Source organism: Rhinopithecus bieti, unplaced genomic scaffold (genome assembly GCF_001698545.2).
Source record: "Rhinopithecus bieti isolate Rb0 unplaced genomic scaffold, ASM169854v2 scaffold_3040, whole genome shotgun sequence".
Lineage (NCBI taxonomy): Eukaryota > Metazoa > Chordata > Mammalia > Primates > Cercopithecidae > Rhinopithecus > Rhinopithecus bieti.
Window position 1 is genome coordinate 2,070,295 of NW_016804657.1, and position 25,954 is coordinate 2,096,248.

The 25,954-nt window shown below is 50.9% G+C and overlaps 1 protein-coding gene across 3 annotated transcripts; it reads right to left on the minus strand.

The window, feature by feature from the left end:
• Nucleotides 1-6,602: 6,602 nt before the first annotated feature.
• Nucleotides 6,603-23,976, minus strand: INKA2 (inka box actin regulator 2). Of its 3 annotated transcripts, none has more exons than XM_017869683.1 (2): nt 23,744-23,976; nt 6,603-12,283 (listed from the first exon to the last, which is right to left on the minus strand). In XM_017869683.1, the coding sequence occupies exons 1-2, from the start codon at nt 23,798-23,800 to the stop codon at nt 11,447-11,449; spliced, it is 894 nt and encodes a 297-aa protein (XP_017725172.1). In that variant the 5' UTR covers nt 23,801-23,976; the 3' UTR covers nt 6,603-11,446. The 3 variants fall into 3 exon arrangements, with proteins under 3 accessions (XP_017725172.1, XP_017725175.1, XP_017725174.1); XM_017869686.1 differs by lacking the exon at nt 23,744-23,976 and adding an exon at nt 23,378-23,732 and having other exon boundaries at nt 10,973-12,283; XM_017869685.1 differs by lacking the exon at nt 23,744-23,976 and adding an exon at nt 14,853-15,797 and having other exon boundaries at nt 10,973-12,283.
• Nucleotides 23,977-25,954: the final 1,978 nt, after the last annotated feature.

Genomic DNA, 25,954 nt, shown 5'->3' on the forward strand with positions numbered 1-25,954 from the left:
TTTTTGAGACAGAGTCTTGCTTTGTCGCCCAGGCTAGAGTGCAATGGCTCAGTCTCTGCTCACTGCAACCTCTGCCTCCTGGGTTCAAACTATTCTCCAGCCTCAGTCTTCCAAGTAGCTGGGATTACAGGCACCCGCCACCACGCCCAGCTAATTTTGTATTTTGGTAGAGACAGGGTTTCATCACGTTGGCCAGCCTGGGCTTGAACTCCTGACTTCGTGATCCCCCCCCCCCCCGGCCTCCCAAAGTGTTGGGATGACAGGCGTGAGCCACCGTGCCTGGCCCAGTTAATATTTTCATAAGCATTGAAGTAACTAAGTCCTAGTACATAAACACTGCGTGGTTCACAAAGAGGCATAGAGACACTCTCTCAAGAGTTTACAATCTATATGGGCAGGGAAGATACTACAGTTCATCAAAGATATGAGTAACACCATAGTTTTCTGAACTGTGGCTACATGGGTAATTATCTTAAGAACTTTTGGTGAAATATGGATGTGTGTGTTACTCTCTTCTCCCTACAATTATGAACTAATCTGTGTTTGGCACCTTGATTTGCCATCATAAATGGCCACCATTTACTCCTCACTGAAGTAACCCTCTTCTTTGAGGTTATAATGTACTTGGAAAGTTAATACTTAGAGAAAATACTGATCTTTATTACCAACTTTATTAAAACAGGCTTGGAACATTTTTCTCCATAGAAGAATAGTAATAAGACATTCTACATTTCCTGGACATGGCCAGTTTAAAATATTTTGCCCCGTTACCCTCGTAGATACACATGTATTTGTCAGTTTATGTGCCTCAGCTTTGTCTTAGGGACTGCGGGACAGAAAGAGAAATAAGGAATACCTTGGTATTTTCCTTTGTAAGCAATCACAGCAGAATGCTAGAAAACATAAAATATACTCTTATAAATTGTATGTGTGTTGAAACCAAAGTGTAAAGAAATTGTCAGGTATTTGGAGGAGGAAAATAATTTGTAAATAAGCTTTTTAAGAATTTGGATTTTGTACTTATTTAAGGTGCTAAATATGTGTTAAAATATCCCCTCTTGAATCAGCTCCAGGCTTAAAAGGGCAGAGTGGTTTGGATTCTTGTCCAGGGTCTGGAAAGAGCTCATCTTGCCGAGAGGGAAATGAATGTGAGCTTTGAGGCAGTCTAACCACCCAGCTTTTAGTATTCATGTTCCCCAAAATGTAAAAACTGTAAGATATTCTTGAAAATGGAGTCCAGACATTACTTCGATCATGGATTTTACTGCAGTTTCATCTTGGGTTTGTTGAATGTGCAGTCCATTTATTGCCCTGTCTTGCTTAAATATTCTTGTTGAGAACAGTTGGAGGCTTTGACTGGGTTCCTAGTTCTGTTTTCTGGGAAGGCAGCATGGGTTCTGTTTTGTAGACATTAATGAGCTTTAAACGGGAATTGGGGGATGTATGTTCTTTGGGCACGCTGAGAAGCAGCCTCCTGTGGTTCTGGGCCCAAGGTGTGGCATACATTTCCCACTAATTGCTTCTCTCAAGAAGCAAGAGATTGGCTGTTCCTCTTGAGGAAAAACCTTAATAAACCTTCCCATTTTAAACAGTGGTGTGACTCTTATTTTGAGCTGTTGTTTTCAATGAATTTTTTTAAAGCTTAACCATGTTCAGATTTTTGTGCTTAATGTTGTAGGACATGCAAATCAGAACAGGACATGATCTTATGGGCCCTACCAACAAATATTCATTGCACTTCTGCTGTATGGCAAGTGCTGATCTGCATGCTGGGGAAGCAACAGTGAACAGTACAGACTCGGATCCCTTTCCTCATGGAGTTTTTATCTTTAGAAAAGGGTCAAAGACAACTGTTGTGTAATTGTAAGTGCTTTGAAGAATTAAGTGGTGTAAAGGGGCAAGAGTACTGGGCAGAGGGAATGTGGTGGTAGTAGTTTAATATCTCACTGAGGCTGATATTTAAGTGTTCAAAGTGAGCAGCCCATGCAACTGCCTGGGGGAAAGAAGGATTTTCCATTCCTTGGGGAAAGGATCTGTGCCAGTGCCATGAGGTGGACATGTGCCTGGTGTGTTGAAGACTAGCAAGGAGGTCAGTATGAATGGAGCAGAGTGAGCAAGTGGGAGAAGAGTAGTAAAAGAGAGGTAATGGGATTGAGTAGGGGGAAATTTCCCACAGCATTTACTCTGTTGAGTCCATGGAAAGGATTTCAGCAAAGGGGATAATGTGATCAACCATAATTCGCCATCAGGAGTGCTCTGTTGAGCTGAGAATAACCCGTATGAGGACAAACATGAAGTCTGATACCACTTAGAGGACGGATTCATGTGAGGAACGGTGATTTGGACCATAGTGGTAGCAGTGGAGTGGCTATATTCTAGGTGTATTTTGCAAGTGGAGCCAACAGGATTTACTGACACATAAGAGTACAATAGGATACGAAGAATCCAAGATTTGGGCCAATAATCAAGTGAAGATTATGACAGGAGCAGATTGGAAGGAGAATGAGGAATGGGCAGGAGTTCCATTTTGAACCTACTATGTGTAAGAAGTGTGTCATGTTCTAGAGATTTATAGTAGGCAGTAGGCAGTTGAATACGAGTCGAATTTAGCAGAAGCAGTCTGGAGAGAACATTCAATATTTTAAAACATGAAGCTATATAGGATCGCTAGGGTTGTGTGTGGATAGAAAAGAGGTCCCTGAGGAATTCTATCAAGAGGTTGAGGATGGAGAGGAATTAGCAGAGAAAAACATGGAGGGCACTGGTGACTTTGATGGACTGTCAGTGGAATGGTTGGGGACAGTGTCTGGAGTAGACAGGAAAAGGGAAGAAAAACATTGGAGACATCAACCATGGATTGCCCTATTAAGATGGGTGAAACAGTGCATATTTCTGTGCTAAGGGGGATGACCCATTGAGAAGGAAAACAGTAAGCTAAATGGGTGGAGTCTAGTATCAAAGTAAAGACACTGACTCAGGAGTGTAGGTGGGCATAGTTGCAGGAGGGAAAATGGTATATAGGTATAGAGAAGGTCTTAAGGAAAGTAGTATGAGATGGGACAGATGTTTTCTGTTCTGGGAGAAATTCCTCAGAGGGGCGTTTGAAGTAGGCCTTTAAGAAAGGGTGGGATTTTCAACAGGTGAGAGTAAGGAAGAATATTATAGGCAGATTTCAGGAAAAAAGCAAGTGCAGAAAACAGAAATGAACAAGAAGTTATCTAGTTCATCTGGTGTTGGGAAATGTGGAAGGAATTAGGCTGGAAGAATACATTGGGGCCATGTCATGGCTGGCCTTGAAACAAGAAGTTAACTAGTAGGTTGAATTAAATATCTGGGGCATAGGAGCCACCTCAGTGAAGCTTGGTGAGGGCAGGGATGGAGAAATTTCAGACCTGAGTAGGATGAAAATCACAGTTGTAAGGGTTACTGTCTTATGAATTCTGATGGTTCTCTCACTCTTCATTTCTCACGTCATTTCCCCTCTTTCTCTAATGAAGATGATCTCTAAGGCCATGACTCCCAGACAAATGTTCCATTTAGAAGGGAACCAGCATTAATTGTTTGGCCCTCAAAGATGTTAAAGAAAATTGAAGAGAAAATCTCTTTTCTTGCCCCTGTTTTCCTCTGCTTCACCTGACATGATTCTGCTCTTCTCAGACTCTTTAGCAGAGGACCTGGCTCCTACTGGGCAGGCAGACTGTTGGTATCCTCCCTGTTTTCCTCTCTACTCTTCAGGAACAGCATGAAACAGCAGCCCCGCTATCCCATCCTAGTGATCTACCATATCGTATTGAGAAGGCTTAGTAGGGACTCTTCCTTAATCCACCCCCATCTGTTAGCTGCCAATGTTCCCACCAGGATCCCATCATCAGACCTCTTGTGGGTGAGAGGAAGGGCACAGGCCACACTTCTGTAGCCCCTGTCATCCTTGCCCTTAGCATCACTAATGTCTCCAGTTGCACAGGTTGGGGAGTTTGACGCAGCCACCAGGATCAAGGGAACTCTAAGCATGCAGCCTTCTCAATGGAAAGTAGGACTTGGAATAGTGTACTAGGCACTGGGACCTACCTGTCTTCCTTGGAGAGGGGATACATGTACATGGAGAAATTTAAAGAAGATATTTGATCCTTATACTCCCAGCAGGGTCCTGAAGCCTAGGTCAGAAGCTTTGGAATTATTTGGGCCCTTGAAATCACTGACATAAAGCCTAACTGGGATATGAATTTTATTTTCTGGAATGTGAATTGACTTAACAGATGCTTGGAACTTCAGAGCAGGAATTCTAACACCTGCTTAAGTCAATCTGGCCCATTGCTTACTATGATAACTCAGCTCCCTAGGCCAGTTGTATGGTGTGGGAGTGCAAGTGGAGGCCCTGGGCCAGGACAGGGAGGTGATCTGGGTGGTGATACTAGCTGTGGCACCTCTGCTCAGGGAGCTGAGGCTATGCAGGGATTTCAGTTGCAGTTACTCCATTTGGAAGAACCTCTGTTGCTTCTTTTTTAATGCCTATCTGCCCATCCCCCACCCCCCCACTTTCCTACCTCTTCTACACAAATGACTATACTCCTGTTGCCTTATTGGCAGCTTAATCCCTGGTAGGGAGACAATGCCTGGAGTGTGGCCAGTAGTGGAGCCGGAGGCATGGAAGGCGCTGAACACCCAGCTCTCAACTTCCTTCCCCATTGCCCTGCCCTGCCCCTCCCTCTATAATCACAATGATGGGAGGAGAATGTAGCAGACTCAATGTCCCCAGTGGGGCCACCAGCATAGCAAGTTAGAAAAAAATCTTTGGGTAGGGTAAATCTGGGACCAGATGATGTTGCTAAAAGGACAAGGAGATGAACCCGGCCAGGAAGACGAGTGGAAAGGGATTGAGGAAGAAAGGGAAAAAACGTGGAGGATAGGGTAAAGGTGACTTCCTCTGGAATGGAAATTGGGACCCACTTGGGATTGAGTAGATGTGGGAAGTGGCTGTGATCATCTGAAGGGCCTGAGTTCTGGATAGCCAATAACAGCATGACAATGGGGACAGGGAGCTGAGTGGGAGGGGTGAGGATGAAGGCTCACCAGACGGCCTATATTAAAATAGAATTGGCCTGGGAAACTAGGGTGGAGAAGCCAGAGCACCAGGCCAGGGACAAAGGGGACTGCCCAACAGCTTGGAGAGGGTGCTGGGGACAGAGAGTTTTCCTGCTCTCTTGAAAGTGACTGGCCACAGCTCCCCCTCTTCTGGAGAATGGGCTGAGGACAAGAGTGAAAAATGGGCTTTAGGAGGCAGCTAAGGAGGCCTTGACTGCTGGTCTTCCCTGAAGCAGGAGATGGGCTCAGCCCAGGGCTCAGTTTGAGAAGTGGAGATCACATGGGAACCATGTGCTCAGTACTAGAGGTACAGAAATGAATAATGAGTATTTGCCACCCAGGAGGTACAACAACGTAGAGGGGAAGACAAACATGCACAGAAGTAACTTACAAAATAAGTACTGGCGGTGGGGGAACTGGATTCCTCAGGAAACAGCATATGCAAAGACGTAGTGGCATGAAAAGAACCCAAGCTTGGCACACTCAGCCCATCACCTTGGAGGGTAAAGTGGGTGGGATCTAATGGGGCAGGACTGGGCTAAACACCAGGGAAGACAGGGAACAGGATGAAGTGACAGGAGCTCGCAGACAGATCCCGCATTCACTCCTCTGTCCTTCAGACCCTGAGCAGGAGGCGGCGGTGGGGCAGGCGGGGCTCAAGTAGAAGCATGGGAAGGGGCCCAAGTGGAAGCTCAAGGCGAGGCAGGGGGAAAGCAAGGGAACCACAGGAAAACAAAACTTGATTCTTCCTTTGGATGAGGACAGCTTCCCCTGCAAACCAGCAGCCCCCAGGCAGCCTCAGATGGGCTCCTGAGCCACCCTTCCCTGGCCAGTTGAAGGAAGCTGGGGTTATCACATTCAGAGTGGAGAAGACTCAAAAAGGGGCAAGGCACACAGCCCAGAGCCAGGTCGTGGTGGGTAGAACCAGAGAAGAGTGGGGGTGTAGAGCTCACAGGAGCTGGTTTTTGGCAGTGTTTCTGGTTATGTCCCTGTAAAGGGCCAGTATCTTGAGGGACATGCCCAGAGGGGCATATAGGTGAATAGGTTCTGTGAGTATTTGCCAGGGACTGTGCGCAGCTGTGGCCTGAAGCCAGGCATAGAATTCTGCTCTTTCTCCTCAGACAAAGATGCAAGGAAAAGGGAAAGCATATGGTGATAGTCATGGTCCCCTTGTCAAATGAGTATTGCCCCAAACTGTGTTCAGGGACACACTGCTCTTCAGTGTCCTCTCCAACCAGGAACACAGAGGCACTTTCAGGGGACAGTGTGTGTGTGTTTGGTGGCGGGGACGAGGAGGACTCCAGTGGGAGAGAAGAGTGTAAGAATGCAGGGACTTTGTTTCGGGGACATTGGCAAGGCCAACTTCATTGTGGTGCCTGTGCATGTGCATGTGTGCTCCAGAGCTGGGGTATGTAGGTCTGGGGCTTAGAGGGGGTGGACAGAGTGATATGTCAGGACTCACTGAAGGGTAGAGAGCCAGGAAGCAAGTCCTCTGTCAAATCCCGAGGGAATCTGGAAGAGAGGCTTCATCATACTGTTTATTTTAGGGGTTGGGTGGAGGAGGCAGAAGGCAGGCAAGGGACATCCTAATAATCATACTAAGGGGATGACTGCAGTTTGAGCTTCTTACCCCCTTGGCCTTTCTGGCTCAGTCACCCTTTCTCTGGCAGCACCAGCCTGAGCCCTGAGACCTCTCATGAAGGCGGGCTTCACAGAGTCCTCCATCTCATCAGGAGGGAATGGATTTTAGGAGGACAGCCACAGCACCTTTAGGCCATTAGTTTCCAGGGTGGCTGGAGGGCAGGAGGAAGGCAGCGATGTGGGGGCTGTAGGGGACTCTGGCAACTAGGGCTTTAGAGAGCAGAAAGAGCAGACCAGAGGCTTCTCAAAACCACTAGGACTTGGCACTTTCAACTCTTTACCCTTTGCCAAGAATTTGAGGTCCTTAAGGGTTGACTGTGAGGGGCAGCTAGGGTGTAGTGAGTGGGAATGTTTCCTAGAGCAGGTCCTTAGGCCGTCGGGTCCTCAAGCACCTTTTCTCCAGCTCAGCCCTTCCCCACCTCCACACCCCCTGCCTCCCCAGTGCATGTCATCGTTTGGGGAACAGTGTAAATTTGCCATTTAGCAAATAGCCCATCTGGGTGGGTAGTATTTTTACAGTGTACAAAAACATGTCAGCTGTTGTCTTCTCTGATCCTTGCTACAATCCTGTGAGAGATTAAATCAATATAAATGTTTTGACAGAAGAAACCAACGCTCAGAGAAAGCTTTTTTTTTTTTTAAAGCACTTTTGCCTTGGGTCACATGGTTAGTGCCTCTACTAAGGGGATGGGTAGTCCAGTATCTGCTGAGCTTCCACTTTGTTCCAGGCAGTGCTTGGACCGTAGGTGCATTATGTCCTTTAAATCTCACAGCAGCCCCACATTATCACCTTTCACAGATGAGAAACGTGAGGTTCAGAGAGGTCAAGCAACATGCTCAAGCTTCCACAGTGACAGAGAGGGCTCTCCAATCTTAACTCCAAGTCTAGTGCTCATACCATGGTGCTGGCAGAAGTGCCTTAACTGCACTGGATGGGGAAGGCACCTGAGGTGGGTTCTGGCTGCTCTGGAGAAGGTGGGGACAGGCTGTGCTCTTGCTCTTGTCCAGGCCACGTAGGAAATGATGGTGTGACTTGGGAAAGTCCCAAGGCCCCGGGGAGGAGGTGGGGATGTGGAGAGGACACAGCAACCTTCCTTGGGGCAAGTTTGGGTTCAGAGATCACCCTAAGGGGTGGGGCACAGGGGAAGTGTCTGATGGGGAGGGAAAAGAGAGGTCCCAGGCCTGAAAGGTTGGGAAGAGAAAGGGAGGAGGGAGACCAGGCAGGCCCCACTAGCCATGCCCAGCAGGGACTCTTTTCTGTTCCCTGGGCCACAAAGAAGCAGGTGGAACCCTCCACAGATACTTGGGCCAATCAGGTGGCCCTTGTACCTGCCGGGGAAGTGGGCCACGTGCAGGGTGGGGTTACGTGTCAGAGAGGGTATTAAATGAGCTTCTAGCTTATTTGCATGTCCTAATTAACCACAAAGTGCCCCCCCAAGGAAGAATTAAGCTGTCTGATTTCTTTCTGCTTGCTTCCACTATCTCCTCCACATGCACACTGCTTCCCTCTCCCTACACCTTCTTGTATACTTAGGCCCTAGGCATTCACATTCACCTCTTCCCTCCACTACAGTAAAATACAGCCTCTGTCATTGCCGTGGCAGGTGTCCACGGAGAAGGGAAAAGTAAGTCTCCTCCAGTGGACAGTCAGCATGCCATTTATGATCCACGCAGGACCATGGATAATATGGGAGGACACATTTTGCTCTTGTTCCTCTTGATTTGGCTTTGGAACTGATATGGACAATTAGTGGGATCGTCTGAAAAGCACAAGATTGCAAGTCAGTTGGAACGGATTCAGTCCCAGTTCCACCACTATGTGACCCTGGACAAGTTGCTTAACTTCTCTGAGCCTGTCCATGTAAAATAAGAGGAACTGCTTTCAGTGTGTAGAGAAGGAAATAACAGAGGGGAAGGTGCTGGCACCTATAAATCAAGTTGACAGCAAGTGTTGCTTCCGAATTTTTTGTTCTGGCCCAAGTGGAAATAAGTTTTCAGTCCCCCTAGTCTCTTCTGACTAACCAATGGTTCAAAGTCTGCTTATTTTCCACTGCATCCGTTTGAGAGCAGGAGTTGGGTCCTTTTCATTGCTCTGTTCTTAGTTTTCTATAACAACGCCTGGTGTTGGGAGGTGTTGATAAAGTTTTGTTCAGTTTATCCAAACCACTGTGACCAGTCCACGAAACAGGTGAATTGTAGACGAATGTCCAAGAAGTACCTTGGTTTCCCATAGACTCATTCCAGACTTGGAGCTGGTGTCATCTTGAATAATATGCTAGTTGGCTTCTCCACCAGCCAGCAGCCCATGGCCTCCTCCTCTCATGATTCAGTAGGTGGAATCTTCACATGCACTTTGTGTGCGCGTGCAGGGGCACACACACACACACACTACCACCACCACCTCCACCATCTCCACCTCCAAAGGCAGCCACAGCAAACGTTCCCTCACTCAAAACTGAAATGTTAGTATTCTGTGGGAAGACACAAAGGATTTGCAAGGGCTGGCTCCGCCAGAATGGGCTTGCTCAGTTGGCAAACTCCAGGTAGAGAAGTAGCAAGAAAAGGACAGGGGTTTTGGAGCCAGATAACCCAACCCTCTGTTTAAATCTCTGTCCTTTCCTTTGCTAGCAGCCTAATCTGGGCAGTTTACATGACCCCTAATAACCTCCATAGATGTGTCTGGAGAACAATGCCTTCTAGGGTCATTCTAAGTTTGAAAGATGTGCACACTACCTGACAGATAGTGAGTGCTCAACAAAACCCAAAAAGCATGAGCGCCTTCCTCCCTCCTGTAGCTCCCCCACCAAAAATGAAACATCTTACCATTTGCATAGGATTTGAGGGTGACCCTAACCACCGTGGCTGCGCCCCCATAACCCCATCTTGAGCTCTGCCCCTCTCTCCACTCTCCCCAGGGATCCAGGAAGCAAGCAGAAGAGCTTTTTCTTACTATTTTGCCTCTCCAACTGGCTATTAATGCTTTGAGGCTGGGAAGGCATCCTGCCCCTAATTGCAGCTGTCACACCCCATCAGGCGGAGGGACAATTGGTGGGAGGCAGAGAGGGGCAGTGGGAGGGTATGCCCTCCTGGCTTGCTCAGCCCAAGAGAAGATCCACATTGTCTTTTCCCAGCCAGTGAGTGTTCCCTGCTGGAGTGGGAGGGACAGTGGCTTCCCAGGGTGGTCCTAGGCGGCCCTCCTGGACCACGTGCCCAGAGCGGCTTTAGAAAAACTGGAGCTGAGCTGCTGCCTTGTCTTTCCCCGCTCCGTCCGGCCGCCTCTAGGTGAGGAGGGAACAGGAGGCCTGGGGCTGCTGCGTCTAGTGAGGAGGAGGCCACGGAATGGAGCTAGGAATTTTAAAATCAAGTGGCTATTTCTTCTGGGTTCACCTTTACCTCACTGGTGAATTGACTGTTCTCTGACCCAGGTGGGAGTTAAGTGCAGAAGACGGGCTGTGGGGTGCGGGATGCTAAGAACTGTTTTGTTGTTGTTGTTGTTTTTGTTTTTTAGACAGTTTTGCTCTGTTAGCCAGACTGGAGTGCAGTGGCACGATCTCGGCACGTTGCAACCTCCCTCTCCCGGGCTCAAGCAATTCTCCTGCCTCAGCCTCCCGAGTAGCTGGGTTTACAGGCGTGTGCCACCACGCCTGGCTAATTTTTACATTTTTTAAAGTAAAGACGGGGTTTCACCATGTTGGCCAGGCTGATCTTGAACTCCTGACCTCAGGTAATCCGCCTGCCTCGGCCTCCCAAAGTGCTGGGATTACAGGCGTGAGCCACTGCGCCCGGCCTGCAGGGCGCTACGAACTGTTGGGGAGGAGTGTGTAACTCCAGGGTCCAGCTTCCACTCTGCAGTCAGGCCTAGGCTGTTCTGCCTCCTGGCTGCAGTTGTTCTTGGACAGGTAGCGTATCTAGGCTTGTTTCCTTTTCTGGAAAATGGGATCATGCCTGCCTGCCTCGCTCACTTTCAAATGAGACCATTGGAGATGAAAAGGCATTCAAATGGTCCAATGCTATGTCTACATCCTTCCTCCCATGTGCATGGGGGAGTGTCTAGGGCTTCCCCGGCTGTTCCTTACACACTGTACTCCTTATTTAGCTCATTTTCTCAGGGCCCAGGTATGGACTGAAACCTCCAAGGCAGGAAGGGATGACTGGTCGGGTTTTGCCTCACTGCTGCTCCAGTCCCAGGAGGCCTGGGGTTCAGTCCCTGTGCCTAGAGCAATGTCTTGCCAAAGAAGCCGACAGTAGGTTGGAAGAGCCAAAGACAGGTCTTTATTCGGGGGCCTATCTGGGAAACCTGATGCTTCAGGGCTCTTTTCCATACAGAATGTTCAACGGAGGTCTTTGGGGGCAGTGGAGATGTCAGAGGGATTTTTTGATCTCCTCCCCTGCCCTCACCTACTGTCACCTCCAGCCCCAAAGTGAGTGTGTGCATGCCAGACAGACACACACACACACACACACACACACACACACACACACACACACACAGCTCGCTCTCCAGCTACTTTTACTTGCTTCACCAGCCAGCCCCCAAGACAGCCTCTCCCAACCACATTCCCTTCAGCCCTGAGCCAAGAGCTCTGGCTTCTCCCTGCTTTCTGAGGGAAAGGAACTTGGAGTTGGGCTTTCGAGAGCCATACCGCCCACCCTCCCTCCTCCCCAGGGGCCCAGCACTAGGACCTGGCCCTTTCAGGTTCAGTCAACTTTCTGTCTCTAGGATTCAGACCCAAACAGCTGTGTTAATATCAAAGCCTGAGGGTGAGGGCTCCAGGGCCTTGGGGCAGCTTGTGGGGGGATTCTCCCCTCGCCTGTGCTCCCCGGTGCCTGGGAAGGGGAAATGTCCAGAGCCCTTGGAAAGACTCCGCTTCTTGACTTTCTGTAAGCGGCCGGTTCGGGGCTCAGGGACCATGGGTGTCACCCAGCCTGGTTTCTCCTTCAGCAGCCGGTCACGGTCAGGCCGCACACTACGCAAGAACTTCTTAAAGATGTTTGCTGTCAGGGCAAACCTGCGGCCCAGCTCCTGGGGCTGGCCTTTTTCTCCTTTGGGTTCACGTGCCCCCCCCGTCTCACCCTTCTCCCCACCCTTCTCCAGTTCTGGCAAGTCTAGCCAGTTGCCCACCAGGTCAGCAAAAACGTTGTCCCCTAACACCAGAGGCTGTCGATTCCGGCCCCGGGACATCAACGTGGAGGTCCAGTCATCCGGTTCCACTTGCTCTGGCCCCTGCTGAGCACAGCTTTGATGTGGCTGTGTCCTGGGCAGGGGAGCTAAATCCTTTCCACAGACACTCCTATGGGATGGAAATTTGGTGCTGCTGCCAAGAGAAGGTTGACCAGAGGGGGAACAGACTGTGGGCCTGGCAGGACCCCTGCCACCCTCCCAACAAGGGTGCTCGTGCTGGGTCCTGGGACCTTCAGGGCTGCCTGGTGCAGGACCCCCTCCAGAGATCTCCAGCTGTTCCAGTGCTGTCTGCACCTGGAGAAGCTTCAGTTCTTGCAGTGCACCCATCATGCAGTTCATCTGATCCTGTAAGCCATCACCCACCTCCTTCATGGACATCTGCGAGGGAGAGAGAAAGCATGGGGCCTATGAGCCACAGGGGGCAGCAGTGCCTCTCCCAGCCCTGAACCTAGGTCCCCCACCGAAACATGCACTTCCAGGGTCATCCAGCCTGCCACCAGCCGCATCTCTCTATAGCCTAGTGCAGTGCAGATCAGTGCTGGCTAAAGGAAATAATAATGGTAGCTAACTAGCTAAGGCAGGAACTGTCCTGAGAAGGCTCCCCCAACCCCATACACACACACACACACACACACACACACACACACACACACACCCCACACACATATTTCATCTCCCCAACTACCCTATGAGGTAGTGACTAGTACTGTTCCCATTTCACAGGTAATTTGCCCAAGATAAGGTAGTAAGAGGTGGGGCTGAGATCAGCCTGAAGTGCACAAAGTTGTAGTGGCCATCCTCATCCTTTTTTGAGTCTGAGCCCTCTTCCTCCCTGGGCCTCCCTGAAATGATAGTGATGATGGTGGAAAAAACAATTTGTGAGAATCTGCTTTGTAACAAGAATTGTGCTAAGGACTCTATGTGCTTCATCTCATTTCATCTTTATATAGATCCTATAAGGTTGCTATTTTTTCCTTTTAACAAATGAGTAAGCTGGAAGGGGTGAAGTAACTTACGTAACGTCACACAGCTCATAGAGCTGGGACTCAAACACGGTACTGTCCCACTCCAGATGCTGTAGTCCTAACTACCAAATACAGGTTGAGCATCCCTACTCCAAAAATCTGAAAGCCAAAATGCTCCAAAATCCAAAACTTTTTGAGACACAACATGACCGAAAGTGGCAAATTCTACCCTGACGTCATGTGGTAAGTGGTAGCCAAAACACAGTCAGAATTCTTTCATGCACAATATTTATTTAAAATATTGTATAAAACTATATTTGGATTATGTGTATAAGATGTATATGAAACATAAATTTCATATTTAGACTTGGGTCCCATCCCTAAGGTATCTTCTTATACATCCCTAAGATATTATATATATGCAAATATTCCAAAATCCAAAATCCAAAACACTTCTGGCCCTAAGCATTTCAGATAAGGAATACCCAAACCTATACTACCTCGAGACTCGAGATGGCTGGGCAGTGAAGCTAGGCTTTTTTTTTTTTGGAGACAGTGTCTTGCTGTTTGCTGGGCTGGAGCACAGTGGTGGCTACTCTCAGACACAATCATAGTAGACGGCAGCCTCTAACTCCTGGCCTCAGGTAATCCTCTGGCCTCAGCCTCCTGAGTAGCTGGGACCACAGGTGTGTGCTACCTGCACCCAGAGCTGGACTTTAAGGCTACAGGACAGTGAAGAAGGGCTGAAAAGGGCATTAGGAGACAAGGAAGAGCTCAGATTCCCCAAGAGAAAGGGTAGGCCTGGGGTTTCCTGCAATTGCTGTTCACATCTGACTGGTCAGAAGGGAGACAAGGAGGCCAGGAAACTCCTGTTTGCTGAAAACCCAGTGCTTCTCAGCCTGCCTCTCCCTGCCAAACACCTGTCCTCTCTCAGCTGTTCTCAAACTTGGCTTCAACACTCTTCCTGCCTTCTCAGCCCAGTTGGCTCTGCTGCCCTGGCCAAGCCAGAGTGGGATGCTGGGGGTCAATTCTCCCAGCCCCTTTGTGGGTGTCTAAGGCCTGAGTCCCGGCTGCCAGCTGGAAGGGGCTGAGAGATTGACTTGGGTGAGGGCCGAATTTGGAGGCTGCATGGGGGCGGGGGGACTGTGTCTGATAACATTCACAAGGTTCCCAGTTCCTGGGCCCAAGCTGCCTTGGTTCTGCCAGCTCCCTCCCCAGCTCCTGATCAAGTTACCAAAAGCAAACCTCCTGTGCGGGGACCATCTGTTTCTTAAGCCCCCCAGAGACCCGCGGGATCATCTTACCTCCCAAGCTTGTCTTAATGCATAGTGCTAAACGCAGAAGGTTGAGGGATCGGAAGGGCAGCCACAGAGGCTCTGCAGGGCTGGGCTGCAGCTGACCCTCTCAGGCTTCTGGGTCAAATCCTCTCCTGCCAACCCTGGCCCTGGTGGGGATGGGAGATTCCAGCCAGGCTCTCAAAAAGCCAGCAGAAGCAACACTAAAGAACAGTGGAGGGCTGACTGCCCTTGAGGGCAAGGAGGCCTTTGCTGGGGCATGGAGATTACCCATGCTTTATGCACTTTCCCCAAGACAGGCAAGAAGAAATGGCAGTTCCAGGCCCTGACAGCCCTGGGATTTGCCAGAGTTTACACCATTTGAGTGGCGGCGGTGGCAGCAGCAGCAAGGAACACGGAGCCTGTGGTACAGATACACATGTTGACAGCCCCTCTCTCTGGCCTCTTTGCTTCTACTCTCCTGACCCCTTCCTTTTGGAAGCACTCAGCTATAGCTACTAAGACCTAGAGCAGAGTCAGAGGAGACTCTAAGCCCCCAACCCAAACTCAGCTCCTCCCTTGCAAGCTGCTTCTCCTTCTGACTTCCCTATTCTCTCCCTCCAATACCACTTTCCTTATCTTCCCTACCTAGAGCCTCAGTCATTTTTGGCTTCTCCATTCAACTACCCCTGCTGCTGTCCAACTTACTCATGTTGGATTTTTCCTCCCGCAAATGTCACATATCTTTCCTTCCATCCTCAGGAATGCTGCAGAAGCCTCTTAGACGGCTTCCAAACCGCCAGACACACGAGCACCTGATCAGTCTTCCCAGCACACATCTTCTGTCATCTTCATGGCTCTCCAATGCCCAGACTCAAATCCAAACTATTTGGTCCTGCAGTCAAGATCCTCCAGGACAGAATTTCAACTTTCAGTTCCACGCATATCCCTACTCCCTGAGACGTACCCCCCATGCTCCTGTTAGAAATATTCTGTGATATTTAATATGCTCTTCCCTGTAGTCCTGCCATTTATGTACTCACCCCATGTCCTCTATGCATTTAAATGCTCAGTCTCTTGTGAAATATGTATTGAGTATCTACTCCTTGAGGACAGGGGCTGAGATCTATACATCAGTATGTCAGCCCAGAACCTCGCTAGCACCTGGCACTTGCTACATACCCATAAAACATATATTGAATACCAGTGACCACCCCAGATCACCCTCCAGGCTGCTTGCTACCCTCAGATAGTGACTCACTACACAGGGAGAAAGAGCCAGGGCTGCTTCCCAAGATTTCGTTTCATCCAGAGGCAAGGAGTCCGAACTGGCAGGCTTCCTTCCAGAAGGCTAAACCCAGCCCAGGTCGGAGGTAGAGGGAGGAATGAAATGACCCCATTCAATTTCTTCCAGTGTGGAAAAATCCAGAGGAAATAATGCTGACATTTTGCACAGTTTTCCAGTGAGAATGAATGTGTGGGTATGCATGAATTCAAGCTGCCCATAAAACAGAGGCCCTATGTAAGTAAGCAAGTGCTGAAACTGCACCCATCTGCAAAATAATATTCTGTATTGGTTAAGAACTTGGGTTCTGGAGACAATGGAATAAAGTTCAAATCTCAGCTCTGCCATGTAGTAGCTGTGTGACCTGGGCAAGTTATTTACATTCTGTTTTTCAATTTCTCCATTCTCTCTCTTTTTTTTTTTGAGACGAAGTCTTGCCCTGTTGCCCAGGCTGGAGTGCAGTGGCACAATCTCGGCTCACCACAACTTCTGCCTCCTGGGTTCAAGCAATCCTCCCACCTCAGCCTCCCAAGTAGCTGGGACTACAGGCACAGGCCAGCATACCCAGCTAACTTTTTTGTATTTTTTGTAGAGACAGGGTTTCACCATGTTGCCTAGGCTGGTCTCGATCTTCTGGACTCAAGCCATCCTCCCACGTCAGCCTCTCAAAGTGCTCGGCTAACAGGCGTAAGTTACCGCACCCGGCCAAATTTCTCCATTCTTTAAAATGGGAATAACAGTTTCTGCCTCATAAGCTATTGTGCAGATTAGGTGAGGTAATGTGTATCTCTGCATGAAACCAAGAAAGCATTAGGTGAATTCTGGCTGTTAATTTAAGACTTCCCATGTACTTCCACAACATTTCTTCCTTGGTGAAACTTAGCACATAGTAGTGACAGGATTCCGTTCCTTATATCTGGTCTAATCAAGGAGAAGCAAAAGGAGAAGGTCCTGTTTTTCCCTCCCCACCTCTGCCCCATGCAGGGGCTGGGGAGAGAAGGAAGGGAAGTCTTGGCACCCTCCTGCCCACTCCCAGCCGCGCTCACCCCAGCCACATCCAGGCTGCCGACACTGAAGGGCAAGAAGGCATCTGGGAGAGGGATGAGAAGGGAAGGAGGAGTTGAGGGAACCTGGGAGGACCAGGGCAGTGGTGGGGCAGGAGTGTCAGCTGGGTCTTGACTAAGAGAGGAGCCAGCAGAACAGCCTTTCCTGACTGACCCCAGGGGATGCCGTCACCCAAGGAGGAAGAGTCGGAGGCCGAGCTTGGGATCTGCTGCCTTCTTCCAGAGCTTGGGACCCTCTCAGGTCCCCGGGCTTCCCTTGCCTCATGACCAAAAGGGGAAAAAAAGGGGGTAGTAAGGAGGGTAGAGGAAAGGAGAGGGGCCAGCTCAGATAGACAAAATCCTGAGCAAACATGAGTAGCTCTAAATCCATCTCCAGGCTGCAGGGTGCGGAGTTCCTCTGGAGCCTCTTAATGTCTTGGAGCCTCAGGTTCTTCCTCAGAGCAGGCACCAAATCATACCCAGCTTGCTCTCAGGGGCAGCTGGGAGAATTCACAAGAAGGTCGACCTGGTCCTGATTAGTTTGAGTGGGAATGGATCCAACAGCCACCTCCTTTTAACCCACCCCTAGTCTCTCTCTCTCTTTCTCTCTTTCTCTCTCTCTGTTTCTCTCTCTCTCTCTCTCTCTCTCACACACACACACACAGAGAGAGAGAGAGAGAGAGAGAGAGAGAGAGAGAGAGAACCAACCTGCTCCACCATCAAAGGTAAAACCCTTAATAACCATATTCCAATGAAGATTGTGGGAATCCCTTCTGTGAAAAGCCAGGAAAGGTCTTCTCACCAGCTCCTTGCCTCCACACCGCCCCACAGTCCCTCTCCCACCTTCAGCGTCTCCGGAAGTCTGCATGTCAAACATCAGTCTCCGTGGCTGCAGTTGAAACCAGCCCCTGGGTTCCTCACTGTATGAGAGCTGTAGCACGACAGGCACCCTCCTGGTGTTTGTGAAGGGCCCCACACTCATCTGGAGACCTGACTTACTCGGCCACATGGCATTTGGGCAAAATCGCCCACCTTTTGGGCCTGGGGTTCTGAACCTCAGATGACAACTTCTGGTGTCAGCACTAGCCCTTTTCTCTGCACTGCCTGATCCCCACAGCTAAACTCTGAGGCCAGGCAGGTAGAGTTATCCCCACGTAATGGATTAGGGAACCAGGGGGCTAGGAGGTCCATCTTCTCCCTCAGTGTTTCCCAGCATTCTTCCCCACACCTCCTTCATGATTTTCACCGTATCTACACAGGACCTCGTCTCCATGAACACCTCTTATCTGTTTATGTAAATAGTGTACTTACGAAGGAACTCATGTGAAGTGTTTACGCTTGCCATAGACAGATGGCACCTATCAACACACATCTTAAACCGAAAGCTTTCCTGGAGCATCGCCTCCATCATCCTAAGCACCACCAGTGGTTCCTGGGGTCTTGAGGCTTATTAGTGAGAGACCTGGGACCCCAAGGCTGGCTTTCGCACTCCAGGCCAACGAGCTTTCCATGTCATCATAACCCCTGACCTCTTAGTCTCCTGGGATTGTTGTGAGAAGAAACCAGGGCAGCCAGCAGGAAGTGCAAAGGGCAGTTACCACCAGATGGGGAGGAAGAACGTGAAGTCATCCTTTTGAGGGACTCCGAGGCCTCCCTTTCTCTGAGTCATCTGAAGAGGGAAGAGGAACTGCCTGCCTGGGGTTGGAGGGGAAGATGCCGTTCAGAAGCAGATCCCACCGTCCTGGACTTCCAGCCCTGAGCCCCACAGAGGTTGTGTGGGGTCAGCTGGCCATGGATAGCACCCTCCCCCTGGGCCCTGTTGGGGCCCTTTGTGGTGAGGGAGGAGCACGGATGGGAAAATGTGACGCCAGCATCCTCGGCTCCCTTCCCAATCCCTCCCCTGGGCCCCGACTGATCCCGCAGCTGTGCCGTCCTTCCATCCATCTCACGCCCTCTCCCAGCTCAGCCAGAATCCTTTGACACAGGCTCCAGCTTTGCCCATGAGCCTGGCTGTGTGCCCTGCCTCACTTCCCCCACCCCATTACTCACAAGATCCCCACAAAGTTCCTTTCAGCCCCTGGGGAAGCTAGGAGGAGGCTGAGGGCCGGAAATGGGAAAAGTCCCGCTTGTGCCAAGTGGCCCATTCTCCAGCTCAGTGAATAGGGACCTTCACAGCCCCTCACACTTGGCTGGAACTCTCAACAGGAAGGTAAAGTGGAAACTGTGCCAAGAGCTGTAGGAGGGAGGAGGGTAAAGAAAGGAGGAAGTGAGGGCTGTGAAATGGATGGACCCACTTTCCCAACAGAACCATCTATGGGGGTCACATGCTCAGGCAAGGGGCAGACAGATGGAGAGGGGATTCCAATGCTGCCTCCTCCTGGAGCTTGCCTCTTAGTCTCCGCAAGCCCTCTTCCCTCTGACCAGCTTTAGCTCCTCTCCATTGCAGTCAATCAACTTCCTCGAACATCCAAGGGACCTCAAGAAGTTACCGTCTTTTTTTCCTTTCTGGTTCAGGCCTTCAGTATCTCTTGCCTGACTCTTGTAATAACCTTCTAACTCATCCTCCTGCCTCAATTTCCTCCCTCCCTCCACCTCCACCTCTACCCCTATCACCTTCTGGATCCCAGGGCTGCTCTCCAATGCATATAGAAAAGGCCAGACTCTTTAGCATGACATCCAGAGTGTGTCCACGACAGCTCTTTCAGCACTGTTGCCCACTCTTTCTCTGCATTTTACCCTATGCTCTAGGCAAACTCCAGCTGCTCTTCAGACATCCCCACCACTTCAGCTTCTGTACCTTTTGCTCATGTTGTTTCATTATCTGCCTGGATTGCTGTTCTCCTCCTGTGAGTGTCCCTATGTATCCCTCAAAGTCTAGTTCCAATGCTACCTCTCCCAAGACATGAAGCTTTCTCTAATCTCCCATTTGGAGTTTACTTCCCTCCCTCAGAGCACTGAACCTGTGCTTGTTATATAACACAATTCCTCTATTTCTGCCCCAGAGGTCTGCATACATGTACTGGTTGAGAACATAAGCTCTGCAATCAGACTGGCAGGGTTTGAATCCTGGCTCCTCCGCTTACCAGCTCTATGACTTTAACCAAGTGACTTAACCTTCCCATGTCTTTATTGACTCATTCATAAAGTGAGAATAATGAAAGTACAACTTCTTAGTGTTGTTTTGGCAATTAAATGACATCATAAATTATATGTCTGGCATATCAATGTTAACATCAAGTAATATTATTATTATATCTTCTATTAAACTGTGTGTTCCCTGAAGACAGGATCTGTGTCTGTTTGTAACGATAGTGCCAGTGCCCAGTAAATGCCCTAAACACAGTATGAACTCAGTAACATGTTCTATGCATGAATGACTCTTACGCAAAACACTCTGATCAATCCATCATCAACAGTTTACCAAGTGCCTATGACACATCAGACACTGTGCTACATGTGAAGGACGTACAGTTGGTGAGGCACTTAAATTGTCATTTGATCTTCACAGTAGCCATATAAAGTACGTATTTTAAACCCCCATTTTAGAGATGAGAAAACCAAGGCACAGAGAGGTTAAGTAATATGTTAAGGTCACACAGGGCCATGATTTGAGTTGAAGTTGGTCTGACCCCAAATCTTATACTCTGCATTCTTCCCAATGACCACACTGCCTAACTAGTCACATAGTCATCTTTCCCTAGCATTAAACATCAAAGAAGATGCATTATGAGATCGTTTGCAAAAGCTTTTTTCTGCCTCAGGAAATTTGCCTTTTTGCCCCAAGATCTGAAGGCTGTTCCTACTGTATCTTCTCCATTTCCTACTTTTCTTCTCCTTATTTTGCCTTTAGGCCCCGGTCCTTACCCAGTTGCCAGAAACCCCTGAACTTGTGGCCACTAAAAGCTAGAGAACTGCTTCCCCATGCCTCAGCTACGACAGACATTCTCAGAGATGGCCTCCTGCAACCTCTCCCTCCTCCAGGAAGCCTTCCCAGCCTGGCTGTACTTCATGAGCTCTGATCACTCAGCCTTTACGCACTCTATTTGTTCTACACTGATCTGAACTCATGAGGGATGCCTTGTGAGCATCATACAGCTGCCTCGTCTGTGTGCCTGTGTCTACCCTACTTATTGGCAGCCCACAAGGGAGCTGTGTGTACGGAACAGCTGGTCCCAAGGCCTGTGTTCAGGCAGGGCCCCTCTTTGGCGGCTGGAGGGAGAAAAGAGATGTGTTCCCTGCTGAGCTGTTGCAGCCCCAAGCCCTCATTCTAATGAAGAAGTGTGTCAGCTGCTGCTACTTCTCCTGCCACATTTCATCCCTGAAACCTGATCCCCTTCCCTTTCCAGGCAGAAGGAAAGGGCCAGCTCTCTACTTATCAACTCATTGAGCCAGGATCCCCAAACCCTCAGCCTTCTCCCAGTGCTCACCTGTTACAATGACATTTTCTGCTTCAGGGAATTGGGAAGTTCCACTACTTTGGTTTTCAGAAACACACTCTTCTTATCTAGATTTTCTGGGCCAAGGACAGGGGTAGGATGCAGGAGGGGAGCATAAAACACCCTTGACAAAGATAATTTCACAACCTGTTAATGTTTTGTTTTCCAGCAGGTTTATCCCACAGTGTCTGCTGAGTGTGTGATTCTTGAGAGAAATTTACTGAAATAAATGAACATAGAACTTGACCAGTATTACAGGAGGCCATGCCTGTGTAAACATGAACTACGGGCAGAGCCGGGGTAGCAAGGGAGATCCTGCCTGGGATGGGCCATTTGCAGTGCAAAAGCTCCCTAGCTCATGACAGAAACCAACTGCATTCCTTTCCCACCCCATTGCAGACCTAGGGTATTAAGTCAACACCGTTCTATCCTAGTCACAAGAAAGATGCATTGAATTCAATCCCTACTGTCCCTGGGCAAGGCAGCCAAAGGGCTGACCCTGGGCTAATTCAGCTCTAGTTTCCCTATTGCTACTGTTGGGGATACTAAGGCACTGAGATTTGGCCCAGCTACCTAAGCACTGAACTGAGGTGTCAGGGAGTGAGTGACACTCTACTAGCTCTGTCTGTCCTTCTGCGCTGTCTCATCTCTGAGCAGGCTGGCATTGGGGAGGGGGCGGAGCACCATGGGGGGTAGTGCAGAGCTCTCCCATCTGAGTGTCATTCTGGGATCCAGGCCAGGCATTTGGCTTCCTCTCCAAGAGAGTCAAAGGCTGAAGCTGCTCAGACAAAGGGCCAAATGAAAGCTAATGGGGCGCTCAGTGACTTCAGCCTCTCCCTTTCCTCCTCCCAGGCATTGGGGGCTCAAGTCCTTGGCAGGAGAGGGTGCAAATCAAGATGTGAAGCTCAGCTCAGTGCAGATTCCTAGTTGCCTTTTTTATTCTCCTGGCATCCGTAGTCTCTGTCTTCCTCCCCTCACCACCTCCCACCTAGAGTGCTGTAAAAAATGCAAATCAGCAGGATTTAAAAATTCAAGCCCATGCCAGGAACACCCACAAACCCTCCATTAAGGCAGATCCTGAGGTGGGTGGTGTAGTCCCCAGTTCGAAGCACAAAAAGGAGGATTCTATTAGATTCTTTTCTCAGCATGGGTCTTGGACCTCAGACATTATCTGTGATGACCTTGAGCTTGCTTTCTGGTACTGCACACATAAATGGGAAAAAATGAGAAGTGTGTGTGTGTACGTGTGGGCTGGAGCCAGCCATCCCAATCTGGCATGAGAAGCATGTGCAAACGACTATGGGAAGGGGCATGGTGTAAGTTCAGAAGAACAGTAATGAATACTCCTGTCTCTCAAGAAGTATCTCTCTGAGTCAGTAACTTTTGCATCTGAGTGTCACCACAGAAAGGGCTCCAGGAGGAAGGACTAGACAGAGAAATGATCGTTGATATGAGCAGGCAGACCCTGGAGTAGGTCTGACAGGAAGAGTGGCAGGGTGACTTGGTCAGGAAGCATCAGTGAGAACACCTGCAGTTTCAAACTCTGCCCCCCACCCCCAGAGCTGGCCCCTAACACACTGCCAATTTCCTTCCCAAGCAGGAAGAGTGTAGCCTTTGCAGGCAGAGTGGGAAAGGCTGTCACAGAATCGGGAGAGCCATAAGCTGGCCCTTTCTAGATGCAGGTCTGCTGTTGTGTGGCCTGGGTGCCCCTGGCTCTGGAAAGTAAGAAGAAAGAGGAGAGCAGAAAAGTGAGACTGAGAAGAGTCGACTCCAAGAGAGACAAACTAAAAGAGATAAAAAGAGACGAAGGCAAAGACACAACAGAGCCTGGTGGAAGGAGAGATGGGCAAAGCAGAGATGGGACTGTATGTGCATAACTATATTTGCCTGAATTCCGGTGGGTGAAGGAATAAGAAAGATGGCAGGTGGCGTGGGGGCGGGGGCAGTGGTATATGAAGCCAGGGAGAATCAACCTGGCTCTCCCTAACATAGCTTTAGCGGACACCACTCCCCCGACTTCGGTGATTTCCCCCCTCCCCAGACTGAGTTACTTCCCCCCCTCCCTGCACCCCGGGGCCTCCGAACGCTCCCTGCGCACTCCCCAAGCCCAGACCTGACATCTGGCTGGGCCTCCGCAGCTCCCGCTCGCGATCTGCCAGGCAGAGCCCCTCCTCCAGCGCAGGGCCCTCCCCCGCCTTTCCAGCTGCCAGCCCCCTCCCTGCTGGCAGACAAGCCCAGGCAGACAGCCGGCCAAGCCTGCCCCCGCAGCCGCGCCAGCTCTGCCAAGCCCAGCAGAGCTGGGGGCCCATGGTGGTACCGGCTCCCCTCGAGCTAGCAGTCTCGCTGACCTCGTGCCTGGGCAGGGATCAGGCCCCAGCACCCTCCTCCTCCCCTCGCCCCGCCCGCCGGCGCGCTCCAGGCCGGCCTGCGCAGCCCAGCACCCGGGCGCCGGCGTCCCGCTCCCCAAACCTTCGCTCCCGTTCTTTCCGCGTTGGCGGTGCGGGGGCCCCACTGCGTCCAAGTGCCTGGCCGTCTCTGGGCGTGCACTGTTTTCTCCCTGGGGTTCTCTGTGTCACATTTCAGCCTGGTTGGCTTGCTCCTTCTGTCTCTGTCACTTGTTCTTGTCTCATCACAAATCTTTGCTCAAAGTTTCTTCGTGGCCCCCTTTCCTGAGGACAAGCCCGGCTCTCTGCCTGCCGGCCCGGGTCCTCTCCTCTCTTCCCTGGCCCTCCTCCGCCCTGCTTACGTACCGGCCCCCCGGGTACCCAGGCGGGGGACCAGGTGCCCGTCGGGGCGGAGCAGTCCTCCCTGCCCGGGAGCCAGCTTCGCTCTTACCAGCTCCTGTTTGAGGCGACGCAGATAGCAGTCCATTTCCCTGCTCTCCATCGTCATGCGCCCATTTGTCGGGTTCGGTTCAAACAGAGAGTGCCCGGGTGGGACCCTGGCCCCACTGGAAACTGTGCGCCCGGCGGGGTCCCCGCCCCTGCGCCCGTAGCGCTCGCAGCGCCGAGCTGAGCCTGCGCTGCGAGCCCGGGACTTAGAGCTGCTTCCCCCGCGGCTGGCAGCGCGCGGTCGGTGCTGGGGGCGGAGGGAAAAGTGGGACAGCCAATGAGAATTCAGGGGGCCTGTCTTCAGCCAATGGGCAGGGCGGCCAGGGGGCCGGGCTGGGCCGTCGAGGCCGACCCTACCGCGGTGTTTGCACAGGACCCGGGCGCAGCTACTGGGGCTGGCGGGGACACACCTGGTCCCGGCCAGCGCGGCGGAGGACATCGTGACTCCAGGCCTTACGGCGGCCCCCAACGAAGCACATGACCCTCGTGTGGTCATAAAGGGAGAGCACACTTTTACTGGGAGGGACTGGGTAGCGGTGTCAGTAAGAGGCAGAGTGCCATGGTGTCAGTCCCTTTTCCCAAACTCCGATCAGGAAGGAAACACCCCCATCCACTCCGCTGTCATCCCCAGAAGTCCCTCAGAAGCTCTTTTCTCTCCGAAGAGGACCCTGGGAATGTGGCTCCAGCCTCACTCCTAGAGTGAGGTCCTCGAAGCCCTGCCCTCTCGGGCGGAGCAGAGACGCCGCCGCTTGGCCTGTTCACGCCTATCACACAAAGCCTCCGAGGGTCGGCTGCGCCCCTGGCAAGGCTGTAGGGCTGGGGATACTGAGTATGATAGGCGAGGTCCCTGCTCTCAAGAACTTACATGGGGGAGAAGGGGAGGCGAGATAAACAGGTAAACACACACACACGGTAAGCACGGTAATTTCAGACGATGATTTTTATGAAAATATGAAACGGGGTAGGGGTGTGGCTGCTTTCCCTGGGGCCTTCAATGGGGTGGGCAGGGAGCAAGCCTTTTTCTCCCCAGGGCTCGGCGTCAGTCAACCTAGCTGACGCTCTGGCCTTTGGCGAAGCGCTCAAAGGCGGGGATGCTCCGATGTTATTAGAGCCGAACAGGAACCGTTCGAGCGCCAGCCAGGCCCTGGAGGATGAAGTTGAGGCCGATGGGCTCCACAGGCCGATGAGCTCGGCAGACCGGCGGGGTTGCTCTTCCCAGCCCAGCCCTGGACGCCGGGCTCCGCGCCCACCAGCGCTGCTCCCTCCCAGCGCGGAGACGCCGCGCCCGGCCGGCCAGCCGGGGACGGTGGCGCAGAGCACGGAGAGTAATTAGGCAATTAGCGACGTGTTGTTTCAAGGTAATTAACGGGGAAAAGTTTGCCCCAGGCAGGATTTGAGGTCTCTGAGTGGGACAACTGTAAGAACACCAGAGAAGGCACGAACGGTGCCGGCGCCGCGATCGGTCGGTCGGTGGCCGCCAAGAGTGACAGATACGGTAACTATTGAAGGATGCGCAGGTGGCTCACGCCTGTAATCCCAGCACTTTGGGAGGCGGAAGCGAGTGGATCACTTGAGGTCAAGAGTTCGAGACCAGCCTGACCAACATGGTAAAACCCCATCTCCACTAAAAACACAAAGTTAGCTGGGCGTGATGGCGTATGCCTGTAATCCCAGCTACTCTGGGGGCTGAGGCAGGAGAATCGCTTGAAAGCGGAAGGCGGAGGTTGCAGTGAGCTGAGATTGCACTATTGCACTCCAGCCTGGGCAACAAGAGCGAAACTCCGTCTCAAAAAAATAAAAATAAAAAAAGACGGGGGAGAGGAGGAGGAGAGAGAGATACAGAGAGACAGACATGTGGCGCAGGGAGGGAGGAGGGACAGAGATGGAGGGTCTGAAGAGAGGGAGGGTGAGAGAGAGAGAGAGAATTAAATCTTTAGAAGAGTTTGCAGAGTCCAGTTGAATGGCCTCCACTTAACAACCCCATGTCCTCTGTTATACAATAGCTCTTGCCCACACCTTTCAGCCTAGCCCCAAGAGTCCTTTTGGGCGAAGCTGGGGCAGCTGTGGCAGCTGTAGCCAATGCATACAGAAAATAAAAAAGAGGCACAGTGTGGGCTGAATTCGGTCAGTGACCGCTGGCCGAGCCCAGGCAACTCTGGCCCTACCAGTCTGAGCAGCATTGTCCCTCCTGCCTTTTCTGCAGCTGTGAGCAGAA

Bases quoted from the DNA above. Each gene is read 5' to 3' on its own strand.
- INKA2 (XM_017869683.1), bottom strand. From the start codon at position 23,800: ATGACGATGGAGAGCAGGGAAATGGACTGCTATCTGCGTCGCCTCAAA. The intron at 12,284-23,743 runs GTAAGAGCGAAG...TCTCCCTCGCAG, and splicing joins GTCGCCTCAAACAGGAGCTG to ATGTCCATGAAGGAGGTGGG.